This window comes from Engraulis encrasicolus, chromosome 10 (genome assembly GCF_034702125.1).
Source record: "Engraulis encrasicolus isolate BLACKSEA-1 chromosome 10, IST_EnEncr_1.0, whole genome shotgun sequence".
NCBI classification, from domain to species: Eukaryota; Metazoa; Chordata; class Actinopteri; order Clupeiformes; family Engraulidae; genus Engraulis; species Engraulis encrasicolus.
Window position 1 is genome coordinate 54,282,234 of NC_085866.1, and position 17,034 is coordinate 54,299,267.

The window sequence follows — 17,034 nt, forward strand, 5'->3', positions numbered from 1 at the left end:
TGTTTAGAATTTAGGAGTACAATCGCAAATTTTGTCGAATTTCGGACCACTGGAAATCTTCAAAAGCTAATGGTCGGGCCACTGATGTGTGGCCTGTGAGTTAAGTGTTTGTGTGGACTATGATTTCTCATGCATGATTCCTGATCAAAGCATGCCATCATGCAAGTCATTTCTATGCATTTGAACGAGCACAATTAGTTGGGTGTTCACTCTGGAGCACAGGTGCCCCAGGGCCCCTTAAGCCCAAGAGAAAACCCTGATAAAAGCCCCGCCCCCATCCATGTGACAGCCCATGTAGAAAAATCATTCTGAACGCAGGTATAACAAAGAGGATGAAAAGACTAGTGACATGGGCTAAATGTTGCGCTATTTTTTTTCTTTTTTTGCAGCTCAAATAATGTAAAGATGCAAGTATATTCAGCCAACAAAAACAAATAGGAAAAAAAAACCTGCATAATGTTGCATAATGTTGCAGGTTTTTTTCTGTTCTCCCAACTGTTGATTCATCATTTTTCATCTACAATTAAAAGACGTGATGTCATGGAAACCCCCCAGCATGGGAGCCGGAGGTTCCCTACAATCCAGCATCTGTGCTGAGTCCTTGTGTCGCCCATTGGTAATGAGCAATGCTGGGATCCACACATGGCAGTGGAGAAGAAGCTTTCATTGAAATGGCGCCATCTTTTTTGTATACGTTTATGTCCAGATGGCAGGTGGTCCCATGTGAATCCACGAGGATTTGGCAATGTGGACCACCTTGTAAGTTCAAGTCCGCCATGTTTGATAGACGTAGCGTTGCGTAAAAGTTATTTTAAAATCTTGGTCGGTAATCACAGATGAAACACAGAAAGCTCATCGTGTTTGGTCGTCTTCAGAGTGGTCATAAGACCAAGCTGCTCCCCCTGCATCGAAACATCAGCAACAAGTCTGTAAACAAACCTTTTTTAAACACATTTTTTTCTGTTTTCCTTGCAAATTGATTTTTTTTCTCCTTTTTTGTCATCGATGGATGTTTGTACATTTGTTGGATTTCGAATACAGAGTCTTGTCTCAACAACAAGTGTCATTTGCTGTGTATTGAAGCCCAAAATAAAAAGCGCTGGTGTCCATCCTTAGCGCAAAGTTTCCCTAACACTTAGATTCCCTGACGTCTTTTTGGTTTTTGCCCCTCTCCTTCTTCCCGATGCTCTCGCTGTCGTCCATCTTCTCCTTGTCGGGTTTGGTCACGCTGTCGTAGGAGGGCAGCGAGGCGGTAGAGGGCGTGCCCTCCTTTTCCTTCTCCTGATTGGTCCCGCCGTTCTCCAGCTTGTTCATCCCCAGGATACGCTTGCAGATGAAGCCGCGGCGTATGAGGTAGGCGCGGTAGGCGCGCTGGATGATGGAGGCCGACACGTGCTCCTGCTTGCGGCGCAGCGTGGTGGTGATGGGCTCGAACGAAATCTTGGACGGGTTGGCCGCGATGAAACGCTCCTCCATCTGCTGCCGCATCATGTCCAGGTCGCCGCTGTCGCCCAGCACGCGCTTGGTGAAGGCAAACAGGATGTCGAGGCAGTGGATGCGGTCGCCGCTGACCATTGGCAGGTCCATGGCGATCAGCTCGATGGTGTTGGGCTTGGGCACGCGCAACGGGTGCTCCAGCGTGTCGGCAAAGTCGCCCAGCTTGGCGAAGGTGATAAACTGCGAGGCGGTGGGGTCAAACTTCTCCCAGATCTCGTAGAAGGACTCAAAGTCGTCCTCGCACAACGGGTCAGCGCTCTCCTCCGTAGCCACGCTAAAGTTCTCCAGGATGATAGCAATGTACATGTTGACCACGATGAGGAAGGACACGATGATGTACATGACGAAGAAGAAGATGCCCACTGACGGGTTGCCGCAGTTGCCCTTCACCGTGGTGCCGGGGTTCTCCAGAGTTGGGTCACAGTCGGGCGGGTAGTTGAGGATTGGCGCCAGCAGGCCATCCCACCCGGCTGAAGTGGTGATCATGAACAGGCAGATCATGCTGTTGCCGAAGGTCTCAAAGTTGTACATGTCGTCGATGCCCACCTCCCGCTTCACGTAGGCAAAGTTGGACATGCCAAAGATGGAGAAGATGAACATGACCAGGAAGAGGAGAAGCCCGATATTGAAGAGAGCAGGAAGTGACATCATAAGGGCGAACAGCAGTGTCCGGATGCCCTTGGCACCTTTGATCAGACGCAAGATACGGCCGATACGAGCCAATCGGATAACACGGAACAGCGTGGGCGACACAAAGTACTTCTCAATCAGGTCGGCCAAGAACATGCCTAAAACATGACAAAGACAAAGCAACAACAAAAAAAGTTGAGCTCATGGAAATTACAATAGTTTCTACAGCGGACATCTATTGTCATTCTTTCTTTCTTTTTCATGAATGTAATCATGTGTTATTTCATTCATTAACCATAATTTAAATTCTAATTCCATCAGTCAATGAAAAATTCAATCCACCGTTCAAACTCAATGTTACACTGCTGACATGAACAACTATCATTTAAAGACACAGTACTGCAAAGGTTAGCAACACAGAACAGGTCGGTGACCTCAGCTGTGAAGAAAATACATATAAATGTTTCCGTTCACTTACCCACGATGGACAGAATCACCACGACGCAGTCAAAGACATTCCATCCGTTGGTGAAGTAGTAATGCCTGAGGGCGAAGAGCTTTAGCACGAATTCGGAGGTGAAGACCACGATGAAGATGAAGTTGACCCAGTAGAGGATGTTCTCAGTCTCCGGAGACTGATCGTCTGTCTCCACCATCATGGTCACCATGTTCAGGCAGATCAGGATCATAATAGAGATGTCAAACACCTGCTGCGTCACAAAGTCAAACACCATGCCCTGGACCTTGTTCTGTTGGAGGAAGGGAGGACAGATCAACAGGAATAAACAGTGAGGAAACTGGAGACAGATCAGAGGTGTCAAAAGTAAAGATCAGAGGTGTCGAAAGTAAACGTAAACGTAAAACTATAAAAAAGAAACACTGTTTCCTTCCAATACAATACAGGTAACTTATCTGGGTAACCAGTAGACCTGTGAACCTGTCTTGCGATCAGCTGACTGCGCTGGCTGGTAAATGGCATAGCAGCTAGCAATATTATGCGCTAGTGTTGTACTTACACCCTGAATTTTCCTTTTACGTTTGACACCTCTGGAAATGATCAAATGTACACGTTGAGAACATTGAGACATTCTGGACACTGATTGCACTTGTATGTACTGTATGGTCAGGCTCTGGACTTTGTTCTGCAGGAGAGATAACATGAAGTGGAGAAGACAAAGCAAAATAGAGAGAGCACATTCTGGACATTTTGCACCTGTATCTATAGTCAGAGACTGTCAGTGCAGTGTTCAATATTGCCCGGGGCCTGGTGTCAGTCCTGAGGCCATGGTTTGATTCTGGCCAAAGTGACATGGATCAAGAGTGTGGGTTATGCCGTTTGGTCATCTATACTGTCTGAGGCTGGATTTAGTCAACATACTGTGCTGTACACTCAATCTGGCAGTCTCTGAGGAAGGAAAATATAATAGGAGATAGATATCCGATAATACAAAGGTAAAAGAAATACTAGTAAATGAAGGATGAATCACCGCACACTGGTATCTTTGCTGGTAGTTTATTTGGTGAACAACGCGTTTCGCTATTGCTTCATCAGGTTCACTCTGACATTACGCATGTCACCCAAAGATGATAAGGGTGATTACCTGGTCACATGACCTCACCCACATTCAACCACTCCACCCATTTAAGTGCTAGACAACACCCAATCCTGGTTTAGGTATGTATATTATCACATCCTGCCATTTAAATTACTATACAATTCTAATGCATTTTACCAGATAAATATGCTCACATTCCTGTATCTATATGCATATCCTCATAGAGGTCATACAATGCATATCACTCCTCAGATGCAGGTTCAGGCCATTAGTAAATAAAAACACTTGATATCAAAGTGCAAAAAATCACAGTATAATCATAATCCTTTCTCAAAAAAGATTAATGTCCATATTGTAGTAGGTCTCTCATCCAAAAAAGAAATACTGTTTGCTGTTATAATTTTGTCTTCCATTTCACCTAGTCCTAGTCTGTGGTTGAGGTCCGTGGTGCCAGACGTGCCTGTTGTCTGGGAATGGGCTTCCATGACACCCTGCACTATTCTGCCCAACAGAGGCAACGTGCAGGAACTATGCCAACGCTGAAACTGAGAAAAAGGCCTTCTAGGCAATGTATTAGTTCGGATATTGTAGTTATTGTTGACATAGCAATATCTCTACAACGGGACACGTTTGTACTGTAAGGCTTCGCCACAAGATAAAGGAGGTATTATGAAGAGCATCTGCAGTCAAAACTAAATTTTGAATATAAATAAAAATATGCACTGTTCATGTTACTGCACTTTGCCTTTGTAGGGCAGTATTCTCTGGTCTAATTCAGCAATGCCAGTCAAACTGTATCTGTCCCCGTGGTATGGGCTTACATATCACCCTGCCCAATTCTATGGTCTACTGTAATTCTACAAACCGGAAAAGTTGGGACACTTGGTATTTTGTGTATTGAAAGCAAAATGCTGCAACTGTTAATCATGTCATGTTAATCATGTTATCATGGAGTCATGCACCCTGCAGGTTACACAGAAGATGAGCATTTCAGCTTGATTCAGTGGTCAGTCTGAAAGACAGGGTATATTATGGTAACGGGGTGCAGTAGTTCCTTGGTTATGATCTTCTTACTCATGTGGAGCATTAAAATGAATGCTGAGTGATATATACAGACTTCAAATAGCATATATAGCTACCAAGGCATTATATTTTGAAGCACAGCCTTATATTGCCCCATAATGATGGCAAATTGCATTCTCTACTATGTTCCAACACTGTTGTTCCATCATAAGAGTACACAGGTCAGAAAATGGCCCGCTTGCAGTCAGACTATGCCATATGAAGCATAACAAAAAGGAAAACAAGATGAAGAACACACCTACTGTACCAGTTGAGCTGCTGAAATCATGTATTACACAGAAAAATAACTTTTTTTTAAATCATGCCATCAATGAAAGTAATTAACTGCTAAGTCTCATCTTTTGTCTTGTCTTTAGCCTTATCCAAAAAGCATTTTATTGGCCCTGTCCCAACTTTTTGGGAATTTGTTGCAAGGTGAAATGCGCACATGCTTTCCTCAAAACAATAATTCTACTTGACTTTTAACAACTGATATGTTGTCTTTGCACAACGCTCTACTTAATAACAGATTGAATGCATTGAAAATGAAAGCATTTTGATTTTATTAACAAAATACCAAGTGCCCCAACTTTTTTGGAATCCGCTTTGTACGTAGAATGCAAGTCATACCTGAGGCCTGGGAATGGGCTTCTACATTATCCAGCACTGTTCTCTGATCTAATGGTGCATTCCAGTTCCAATCCATCCTAGTAGGAGATCGCACCTCCCTCTACAAAAAATGCTCTGGAACGCCGGTGGGATCTCCAACTAAAGAAGTCGGGGGGACTTGTATTACTCCCACCTCAATAAATCGAAGTCAGATGATAATGGCGGCGCCCATGGAGCCGTTATTTAAAATGTCAATAAATAGAGACATTTATTTTCTCTTGTGTGCAGCTGTTCCAAACACAGCCATTTTAACTCAACATATTCTTTATGCTATTATATGATACATAAATGCAACATCAGTCAGAATAATAGCTATCAGTGATGCGCGGGTCGACGAAAAAACAAGACACACCCGACCGCTTTTTTCCCTAGTCCGCCCGCTTGCCCTGCCCGCAAGAAATATTCATGAAAAATATTGACCCGGCCCGCTTCCCGACCCGCCTTTGAAAATAGTAGCCGTGCGTCTTTATGAACACCCTAGCGTCATTGGCAAAGCACAATCATGTCAATAAAGGTCTTAAAAAGGAATTTGCGTCAAGAACAAGACAGCTGTGCATTTCAACAGGACATGTTGGCAATGCCGACTGCCGACTGTCACCTGTTTATTTCAGTAACATCTCGTTTGGATACATGGAGAAAATTAATCAGGTTGGTGAGCAGACGGAGCCAGCCGTCAAGTGGATTGCCTCTCATGGTACGACACAGGAAATGAAAACAAACTCTGTAAGCAACACATGAGTGCGAAACCATTACAATTGTATAAGAAAATATGTAGGCTATATCCACCACTGCACTGTTTAGAGAGCACCCTCTGTGTTCTTCAAAATGCACTCAATGGTTGCACCTGCTGCACCAGTTGCGCGCAGAAGATATTCGGCCGACGCAGGAGCCTCAGTCTCCTGCAGAGCGCGTGGCACCATCGTAGTTATTCAGCCATATAAACTTTGATCTATTTCTCAAAAAATGTCCCTGTCTGCTAAAGTAAACTATAGCCTATTGGCTAGCCTATAGCCTACTTTAAAATTCGGCATCATTTCAAAGGTCCTGACCGACCGCACCCGACCCGAATTTCATTAAAAATAATATTTCATAACCCGTGCCTGCGGTCGACCGCAGTTAACTGCAAGCGCCCGCTGCTTTCGGGTCAGCCCGCGCATCACTGATAGCTATTATGGCTCTTTTTGCTCGTATCAAAACACCTCACTAAAGTCAGCTAAACCGCGGTGGTTGCGATGGTTGTAGAACACCCACTTCAAGTGTCAGGAATGGGAGCTGAAATATCCAGGTAGGATAAGTGCGATCTCCTAATAGTTTGGACTGTGTCTGGAATGGGCCATAATTCCAGAATGCCAGCCATACTGTACCTGTGGTCGGGGGATGGGCTTCTGAGGTTTCTTAGAGCCCAACTTCTTCATGGCGTTGTAGTACTTCTTCTGTTCTTCTGTCATGAAGATATCCTGACCCCCAAAGTATAGGCAGAAACAAGAATTTGGTTACAACCTGTGACACACAGTGTTGCATTCTACCCCTTTTAGCATGCACGTCCATCAAAGAATAAAACAGGCAATAGTGTCTCATATTTTGTGATTTATTCTGTAGGTTCTATAGGTATGCAAAAACTTACTGGCATCTCTGATCATTTTAAACTGAACCATTTTAAGCTTAAACCCTTTGCACAAAGCCTCTGTTATAACCTTATCGTCACCAGAAGTGTAATGACCCATTCTTAATCTGTTACTTAAGGCCCTCAGTAATGTTGTTATGATGTAGTTGAGTGTTTTTCAGCAAAGAGTGAAAGACCGAATGCCAGTGTGCCCATCTGCACAAAGAAGCTACGCATGCTCAGAGGCAAAGAGAGGGGATATAGAGGTCTTATCTTTTTCTTCTGCTGGTTGAAGTTGTCAATGATGACACCAATGAAAAGGTTTAGAGTGAAGAAGGAGCCGAAGATAATGAAGATGACGAAGTAGATGTACATGTAGATGTTGTCCTCATACAGAGGCTGGTCCTCAACCTGGGGGAGAGAGAGAGAGAGAGAGAGAGAGAGAGAGAGAGAGAGAGAGAGAGAGAGAGAGAGAGAGAGAGAGAGAGAGAGAGAATGCATTAAATGACACAAATAAGTTAAAATCTCTGAGATTTGCAGACCTCAGGCAAAACCTAATAATTTACATTTTAAACATCTGACAAGTATACTGTAGTAGATATATAGTGAAAGATACCAGATTAGTATTGGCACCCTTATCTCACCACTGTCTACACACAGTAGCGATCCTACAATGAGTTGCGCCCCAGGCCACGCTTCCCCCAGCACCCAGCCCCATCGTGGCCCCACCCCCAGCAAAAAAATGGGCTACATCTGAAACACTTATATTAGCTGACAAAATTCCTAATAGTATGTTATTGTTGCAACAGTGAAAGTAAAAAGCCCAACTGGGAAACTCCAACTCCCATTGTCATTGTGACACAGCACTCCATAGCACACAAGTGAACACTGCACACAACGAAATTGCATTTATGCCTCACCCATGCAAGGGGGCAGCCCCCAATGGCGGCCAAAAAGGGAACAGTGCGGCAGGACGGTACCATGCTCAGGGTATCTCAGTCATGAAGGAGGATGGGTAGAGCACTGGTTAATCACTCCCCCCACCAACCTGGCGGGTCAAGAGTCGAACCAGCAACCTTTGGGCGACAAGTCTGACGCCCTAACCGAGGGATGTCAAACTCAGGTCCTGGGGGCCATATCTGGCCCCCGGAGCCATTTCATTTGACCCGCGAGATCATTTCATATGTGTAATACGGTTGACCCACACACACCATTAATGTATAGCGTAACAAGACTTGGACATGGCATTTGGTGTGTCACACGTTGTGCGGACTAGAGCATGGCAACCCGACCGAAGTCCGACGGGCCTGGTCGGAACCCGACGGGCCGGGCCGGACTCGGACAGAAAAAATAGAACATCTGTGGGACTCGGGTCAGACTCGGGCTGGAAGCAAACAGATATTGTGAAAATTATAAGCAACCAGAGGAAACGTTTCAGTTCATGCAAAGGCAGTTTTGTGATTTAAAAATAAGTAATTGAATATGCATAAATGAAAATGTTGGTAGGCTACTCGAGAGATTATTATTGGCTGTATGCACGCGCCAGTTACCAGTGGCAACATTTGGACACTCACTCTGAGTCAGCCGAGCAGGGATGCCGTGTCAACTTGCTTTCTTAATAAGCGCCAAATCAACAGTTGTCAGTGAACGCGTGGTCTTTTGTTGTAGTGTAGGCCATGTTTTAGTATGGCTTCGAGGCTTGAAGGTTGAACATAAAATGACGAAGTTTGTCACTGCATTACGTGCCAAGGATCACAGTCTCAGCATGGGCTAGCAAGGAGCATAATATGGATAACTAAGAAGGCGCACACGCTACGTGGAGTAAGGTAGGGGCGGAGAGGTTTCCTGTTACTATTTTGTCCGCTGTGACATGTCATGTCCTTCACGTAGGTTCTCAATTATTGTCACTTTTCTGTACTGTTGTAACTATGCGCGTGCAACCTTTCCTGGTATTATATTGGCCGCATGGAGATCAGGGGAAATTGCATTCTAACAATGGCCTGGCCCCTCCTCCTCTACAGACATTTATCATAAAAAGCATAAACAGGGCTACCAGAGCCAGTTCCAGGGGTGATTGTTCTGTCCCATTTAGAAAGAGCGCTTTTAGTCAGGCTGTTTTCTCTTACAGAGCTTGTCACACCTGGAACACAATTCCCAGTAAAATTAGAGAACTGCCAACATTAAACTCTTTTAGTAAACAGCTAAAAGTATGGCTACTGGATTATCAATGCTGTCAACATAATCTTAGATAGTTAGTAGGCCTAATGGCAGCTGTTTCACTTATTTGGGTATTATATTTTGTAATTGTATTTTGTATTATATATTTTAAAATGTGTGTGTATTTTTGACTCTCTTTTTTTACAACTGTTTGCAATAACTGTGTATTTTTAGTTTTGTTTTAACTTTGTTTTTTTTAAGGAACATCAAACCTATCAAAGGGACAAAAGACGGAAATTAGCCTCTTGGCTACAATCTTGTATATTTAGCATTTTTGTTTAAATGCTGGCAATATATGCTGTCCCTTTCTTAAATAAATAAACTTGAAACTTGAAACAGCCGAACAGGCTACTGTTTTTCAGGGTTAACTTTTAGCCTATCCTTCTTAACGATAAGGCGGCAGCTTCACGCGGTTCGCAGGGATTTATTTGCACCAACAGTAACGTAACAAATGCTTCGGTAGCTGCGCTGACTGCATCCAAAACGTATTCGTTAGTTTTCGCCTTTCTTATCCTCTCACGCCCCTCCCATGCATTCGATCACTGCACCCAACATCTCTAGTTAGTCTAACCGAAAGAAACATAAGGTGCGCCGTCACGTGTGTGTGCGTGTGTGTGTGTGTTTATACTTACTATGCGTGTGTAACTAAATTAGACTACTGCAAAGTGCCTCATCCTAACGTATCTGCCTATTCCTGGCTATTTATCACGTGCTATATTGAATATGGAGCCCACATAGAAAACCTTGCTTGCGCACATGGTTCTGTTGTTATGACAGTGGTCTCGGGCTTCGGACGGGCTCGGACACAAACATTTTAATTAGTCTCGGGCTCGGGTCGGATTCGAACACTTTTCTGTCGGCTGAGGGCCGGGCCTGGACAGAAAAAAACGACCCGAGCCACACTCTAGTGCGGACACATTTGAACTACCACATGATGGTGCATATATGCACAATTTTAGTAATTCTTTTTAAGATAAATGTTGAGTTCGGTCCGCGACTTTGTTCCAGATTTAGATTTCGGCCCTCAGTCAATTTGAGTTTGACACCCCTGCCCTAACCACCTACCCATGACTGCCCTGTGGTAATAGTGTGGAAATAACAGGTCTTAGTGATTTTTAACTTAGTAATTTTAGTGATTAATAACTATTTTAACATGTTTATAGTAATTTTTGCAATGTCATTGGGGGGCAGGGTTTCGTGATGGTGATGCACATGGCAATCGCCCCTGTCTACACACCAACTAACCCTGTGTTGCCGGATTATCGTATTTAACATCTGGCAACAGTGAACTACCCAGAAGCTCACCTTTCTTGAGTCCACAGCGGCATACATGATGTCCATCCAGCCCTTGAATGTAGCCTGAGAGAAAATAGAAGATTAAATGCAGTCAATTGTAAACATAGTGATAAATATTTTAATAGTTTTGTCAAATACTGTACTATACAAAGCTGTTTCTGAAAGAAAATGGGGTGTGCAAGAACAGGGAGATTTTGACTAAATAAAATTGCAAAGACCACATGACATTTACTGTATGCAGGCCAGAGGCATCGTTCTCACCACTTGTAGAAGAGCCAAGTATCCAGCGCCAACGTTGTCAAAGTTAATCTTGACATTCTTCCAGCGCACCTCCGTGTGGTTGGCCTCGATTAGGGCAAAGCACTCAGTCTTGTTGTTGACCACATCCAGCTCGAACATCTCCTCCGACGTGGCGTTGTAGCAGTAGTAGTACTTGCCGGCGAACAGGTTGACGCCCATGATACTGAAGATGAGCCAGAAGATCAGGCACACCAGCAACACGTTCATGATAGAGGGGATGGCCCCCACCAGAGCGTTGACTACCACCTGCAGGCCAGGAGGACAAACAGCGCTAGTAAGGTCCTGTCCATGGAGTTGTTGTGCATCATGCCCTCTCAAACACGCACGCACACACACACACTCATGTAGCTGTGTACCTGCATGACTCTGTATGGCCTACTGTACTTATGGTGAAATGTGAACTTACGAGTGTCAAAAAGCCGACTGAGCCACAAAGTTGCTCATTTAACCATAGGAAATTAGAGGATTGCAATGTACGAAACAATGTAGTAATTGTGTGTCATGAAAACTATTCATTTATTGCATTCATTTAACTATTCAATAAAGCTTTGAATGGTTACAAACAATGTTGTTTTCATAGAATGATAGTCATAGGTTAGCTGTTTGCTATTGTGTTATTGTTCTGCTCTGTATTAGAAACTATTTTGGTCAAACAGGTACACAGTAGGCTACACACTCACCCATCCCCCTTTCACATCCCTGAAGACCCTCCCTCCCTCCTTCCCAAACCCTCATGAAGCCACTCCCTTTCTTCCAATTATCGAGCCCCCACATTTCCCGCCAACACACTACAGAAAAGCTTACACTACTAGAAACACCAGAAAAACCCAAATCCACAAAAAAACACTAGCCCAAAATGCAAGCACAGCCTGACTATATTCCCTCAAATCCACGCACACCCCCTACTCCACTTTCTCTGTCCACCCATTACTAAGATCCCGTCTTCTTATCTTAGTTAGTGCTAAGCAGTGAGCTCCGTGCCGAGCCAGGTTGTCTGCCCTTGGGAGCGTCAGACAGGCCGGCCAGTAGCTCTCCGCCACACAGCTGGACATGCATGCCTTTCACAGTCTTGTGAAGCCATATTCCCTCCTTCACATGGACACACGGAGAGCAAGACGCTCCAGGGCATCAGGGCATTCCCTTGGAATGGGCACACTACTGCTAGATGGGCTAAGTGGAGTCTAGATCGGCTTTGGCTTAACTGCCACCAGCCCAGACCAGGGATACAGACAGGCTAACTGAACCACACAGGTATATGTGCTTATGTATGCATAAGTTATACTGTATGTTGGGCGTAAGACGAGTTAACATCTACTTGACCAATAAAGCACATTCTGACTTTTTACATGTACAATATATTTATCAAGGAAGTATCTGAATTCACTGTCAGTATGCTATATTTTACAAATCATGTCCTTGTCTATAACTTGGTTTGGATGGAAAATGCCTGCTAAATGTACGTAATGTCAATTTCTCTAAATGTTTTCTGTCACAGGACTCTACAACAGTACATCAAGAAAATCAGCAGGATTTCATTGTCAAAAGCTCACACCTCAAAAAGGCTACACTTTTACAGTTTTTTTCCCATCAACAAACATAGGCTAGTTTTGTATTTTGAAACACAAAATGATGAACTGCATGTGAACGACAAGATTCTACACTAAGTCTAATTTAATCGATGTGCCCTTGCCAAGGGAATAATTATAGTTATGTTATAGTTTTGCATAATCATATTGCTCCCCATTTTAGAGCCTGGCCAGATTATTGTGTAATATATACTCAGAGAGAGAGAGGGAAAATGGCTGACAAAAGTGCATAATGTGCATTGGCATTTGAAGAGTACATGCGTGTTACATGGCATTGTTGTGCATCTCATAAACCGTTAAAATAAGTAAACAAAATGACATGGAGATATCAATAAAGAGTTCAGAGTTTCCTGAAGAAATTGTTAAAGTCTTCTATAGACAAAAGTTAAAGTGACTGTAAGCATTATTATTTTGCATATTAGTCAGAATAATTGAGATCACTAGAAAATGAGACTAGGTGCATTTCCTTCAATGCCAATCTAATTATTAATTTGGATGTCTTCCCATGTCAAAGTTTCTGGGATATAAAATATCTACATTAATAATATCAATGTCAAAGTCATCCCTCTGATATTGAGTCTCCTTGTCAATTTGTTTATTCATATTTAACTCATTTTCTTATCGAAGTCAAACAGAATGGCAGACAGTTTGATGAACATCGGCATTGACCAATGCAAATTCTTCCGTACTTCCTCTATTTTCATGGCCGTACCCATCATAGTAAATCCCTGAAAGTTCAACTCCTCAAGAGATGTCTCACACCTCTGGTTATGCGGAAACCCACAGTAAGAACATTTGCGGGAAACTGCTATATCCCGTTAAGACAGCATTATACATTCGCTGTTAGCAGAATGGTGATGACCAAGTCGTGCAAATAGTGCATTACTAAAGGCCCTGTGTTAAGTCATGATAGTGTAGTAGCCTGCTACTATTGGTAGTTAACAATTTAACTCTCCATGGTTTGGGTCCTTGTGTCTCCAAAAGTACAGTTTTAGAAATGGAATTAAAATAAATTACAGGATTATTAAATTGAGACACTTCTGGATTCAAACCAAAGTACCCCGAATTACTTAATTTCCTTCAGAATCAATTACTCAAAGTATCTCTTAGTCAACCAGCACCGCCCGCCACTTAATTCTTTAACAGATATTTCAGAGTGATCTTCCTTTTAAGAAGACGTCCCAAGAGAACAATCCTGAAGGCTTCAGCTACATCCTATTCTGTAATCTAATCTTCTTGTGTTTGCCCTTGAGTACCGTCTGGTCTGACGATTTGGGAGGTGTACGATACTCTAGACCTGAACCTTTCCCCATGTGACGAGGTTAGTCTTACAGACAAATTGATAGAAGCCCATCCCACATCTCTTGCTTTCCTTTCTTCCTTAAATTCGTCTGCTTATCAATCTATCACTGTGCCTCAATAATCCCAAAGATTCCCAGCTTGGCCTCTGGAAGAATCACTCAACCCAGGGGTCCTGCTAGAGCTCTTATCGTGCCATGATGGTGAATACGGTAATGCCTTTGAGTGAGCAGACAACGTTAGCACATTTTCTAAGCTTCTGCCTTATCTTTTCAAGAAAACATTGACTTTGGCATGGCCAAGACGGATGGTTCACTAATGTTTAGAAAAAAAACCCTGTGCTGATGATTGTTGGATCCAGACTTTTTTGCCAATAAGCTGGCAGGAATTGATCAATGTATGTCAAAGCATTTTCCCAGCAAAAGCTTAGCAAATGTCTTCCCCCTGACATCCACAGAGAGTGCAAGAGGGGTGGTTTCAGTTGCCCTGTTTTTAAATCTGTACTGAGTTCCTTGTGCAGATCCTGGACAAGCAAGAGAGAGTGCAGTGAGGCTTCAGCAAGTTGACCCAGACCCAGTAGCTCTGGACGGGTCAGTGCAGAGCCGGATGGGCAGAGGATGCCAGTGATAAGATGGAGGAAGGGGAGAGGAGAGGAGGGCGAGGGCGAGGAAGGGGAAGGAGAGGAGGGCGAGGAAGAGGGCATACAGCACTTAGCTGCATTGGTGTGATCGGGCAAATGGGGAAGGGTGGAGAGACAAGAGAGGGTTTGGTGGGTGAGAGGGAAAAAAGCTTAATCTAGAGAACAAGGAAACTGGTTAACAAGAGAAAGAGGAGGTGGAAAGAAAAGAAAGAAGAGAGGAATACAAGGAGTAGGAAAGGGAGAATGAAGGACAAGAAGAAGAAGAGAAATAGGGGAGCTAGAAGTGAAAACAACCAGGCACAATCGCTAACAACCACCAGAGTAGGGGCTGGGAAATGGGGAGCTGTGAGAGAGCTCATCTAACTAAGAAATGTACAGCTAACCTCAAGGCAAAATATCCCGCAAGATGACTATCAAAAGAACAGATGATTAAAAATTACTACATCGTCTAAATAAACTCAAGGATAACGAAAGAAAAAAGTACTCAAAAGCATACATCTGCTTACACAGAGTTAGATTTAACATGTCATCTCAGGGAAAGGCAGATGTCAGATTTCAGACCACATAATTTGGTCCCAAAACATTAAGCGGTGTTAACCTATTGTTATCTGTGGAGTTATACTAGCTAAAGGTGGGTGTCAGGTGTTGTAGAAACAACATGCGATGGGGTGCCTGTGCACCTGGTTGTTCTCTGTAAGGGGGATGGATAGGGGAGTGGGAGTGGGGGGATATGAGAACATGTGGGGAAGGGGAGTTCAAATGGAGGGAAAGGGGCTCTCGGTTACAAGCAGAGGTTGCGGATCAGTTCAGAAGAGAAGCCAATCGCAGGCCAAATGCTCCATGGGAATGGAAAAGGGGATCACACATGGTGCTGAGGGCGGGATTTTTGACTTTCAAGTTTTCGCTTTTGTCGTTGACCTCTATTGGTCAAGTTTCTTTCTTAGAAATCTTCATCCAATCAGACATCCAATGTACTTTTTTTTCTTTTTTTGTGATGAGGCAGCTTGTTATATGTGTATATTTAGGTTTAGCCATATTGTATATATAAACAGTATATATACACATTGTGTGACTAGCCTCACTAGTCAAACACCAATTTTTGGTGGTAATTAAAAAAAATGCTTTTTGTTTGGTACAGTGGCTATGTGTACCATATATTTGTAGCTGCATCATGACTTGACATATGAAATATCCAAAGAATTACAATTAGGTCACCAATGTACATCAGAAAGATACAAAAATACTTCAATGATTGATCTTATATTTTTCAAATTTTGCTTTGGCCATTTTTTAAAAAAATCCCCCAGGGTGAATAGAGAGAAATATATATGGATATATATTTTTTGTTTAGTGATTTTAGTTTTTTTGTGGTTGTCTCGATCAGTTCTAGCATGCTTAAACTGTTCAATGGGCATGCAGAAGGACCAGCTACTATAGCTTGAGATCTTACCCTCATCCCTTCAAAACGTGACAAGGCTCTGAGTGGCCTGAGGGCCCTTAGTGTCCTGAGGGATTTAATGGGCCCTAGTTCGGAGTAGCCCATGGCATTAGCTATAAGGCTGACTATTGACACCTACACAGAAACAGAACAGAGAAGCAAAAGAAGGTTCCAGACTGTTAGATCGGGAGCAGAGACTCTCTTTCTCTCTCTCTCTCTCTCGGGAAAGAGAGGACCCTAGAATTGGCGGAACTGGGATTACATATATACACTCACAAGCATACACACATACACACACAAACTTTCTCATACACATATACACTCACAAGTGTTTTTGCTGTGTACAGTATATACATATATAAAATAACAGTTATATATGTATATAGCCATAACCCAGGAGAGAAATAAGCATATTTAGTATGGGTAACGCGGGAGCATAGGAGTTGAAGACGTAGCAAGACAATCCCCCCACCCCAAGGTCAAAATGTCCTCTCTTAGAGGTCGAGGGTAAAAGGGTTAGGGGGTTCCCTGGAGATTCCTCTGTGTGCCTGTGAAGAGACTGGTAAGTTGAGACACATCATATGAACAAGTCAGGTGAGGAGAGAGGAGAGCAGCATGACACTCAACAAGATAGGGAGGGCACGGTAACCCTGACAACACGTGTATAAAGTGGTAAGTTTCAGGGGATAAAAACCCAGACGAAAAGGTGAAAAGGGGAGGATGGGGGTTGGGAGGTAGGGAAGGGGTGGTGTGGGGTTAAAGTACACAGTACACACAGTACACACAGTATGTTTTCCCTTGCAGACGTCCATTAAACCCCCAACAGACCACAAGAGCCTTACCCTGGACCTTCTAACATTGAGTCCCGTGGCGGTTTCGGCTGAGGCTTAAAATCCCATTTAATTTTTAGAGACAGACAAACTAATGGCACCTATGGAGAGAAATACAGGTGAACATGTAACATTTATGCCATGTTAACAACATTTACACAACCATTCTTTGTTTCATTCTTTGTTTTTTAAGTAAACAATTCAAGGGAAAATGTCACACAATAACACATCGATAGAACAGCACAGAGTAGGGGGAAGGGAAGGGAAGGTGATCGGCTAATGTCACTTGTACTGGACGCCACTGAAAGGACAGAAACACATCAGGGGACCTGGAACCCAGCTCAGCCCAGCAGCACCAGTTAACTGCCATGCCATGAGGCGCTTATATGGCATCAGCACCATAGCATCAAC

The 17,034-nt window shown here is 43.4% G+C and overlaps 1 protein-coding gene across 1 annotated transcript in view; it reads right to left on the reverse strand.

The window, feature by feature from the left end:
* Positions 1–375: 375 nt before the first annotated feature.
* scn8aa (sodium channel, voltage gated, type VIII, alpha subunit a) overlaps positions 376–17,034 on the reverse strand; it is an 87,187-nt gene continuing 70,528 nt past the window's right edge. The window contains exons 22-28 of the mRNA XM_063209371.1: positions 15,806–15,928; positions 10,792–11,076; positions 10,540–10,593; positions 7,291–7,428; positions 6,779–6,883; positions 2,606–2,876; positions 376–2,285 (exon numbers count right to left, since the gene is read on the reverse strand). Of these exons, the coding sequence (XP_063065441.1) occupies positions 1,129–2,285; positions 2,606–2,876; positions 6,779–6,883; positions 7,291–7,428; positions 10,540–10,593; positions 10,792–11,076; positions 15,806–15,928 (2,133 nt within the window). The 3' untranslated portion in view covers positions 376–1,128. The remainder of the gene's footprint in view (positions 2,286–2,605; positions 2,877–6,778; positions 6,884–7,290; positions 7,429–10,539; positions 10,594–10,791; positions 11,077–15,805; positions 15,929–17,034) is intronic.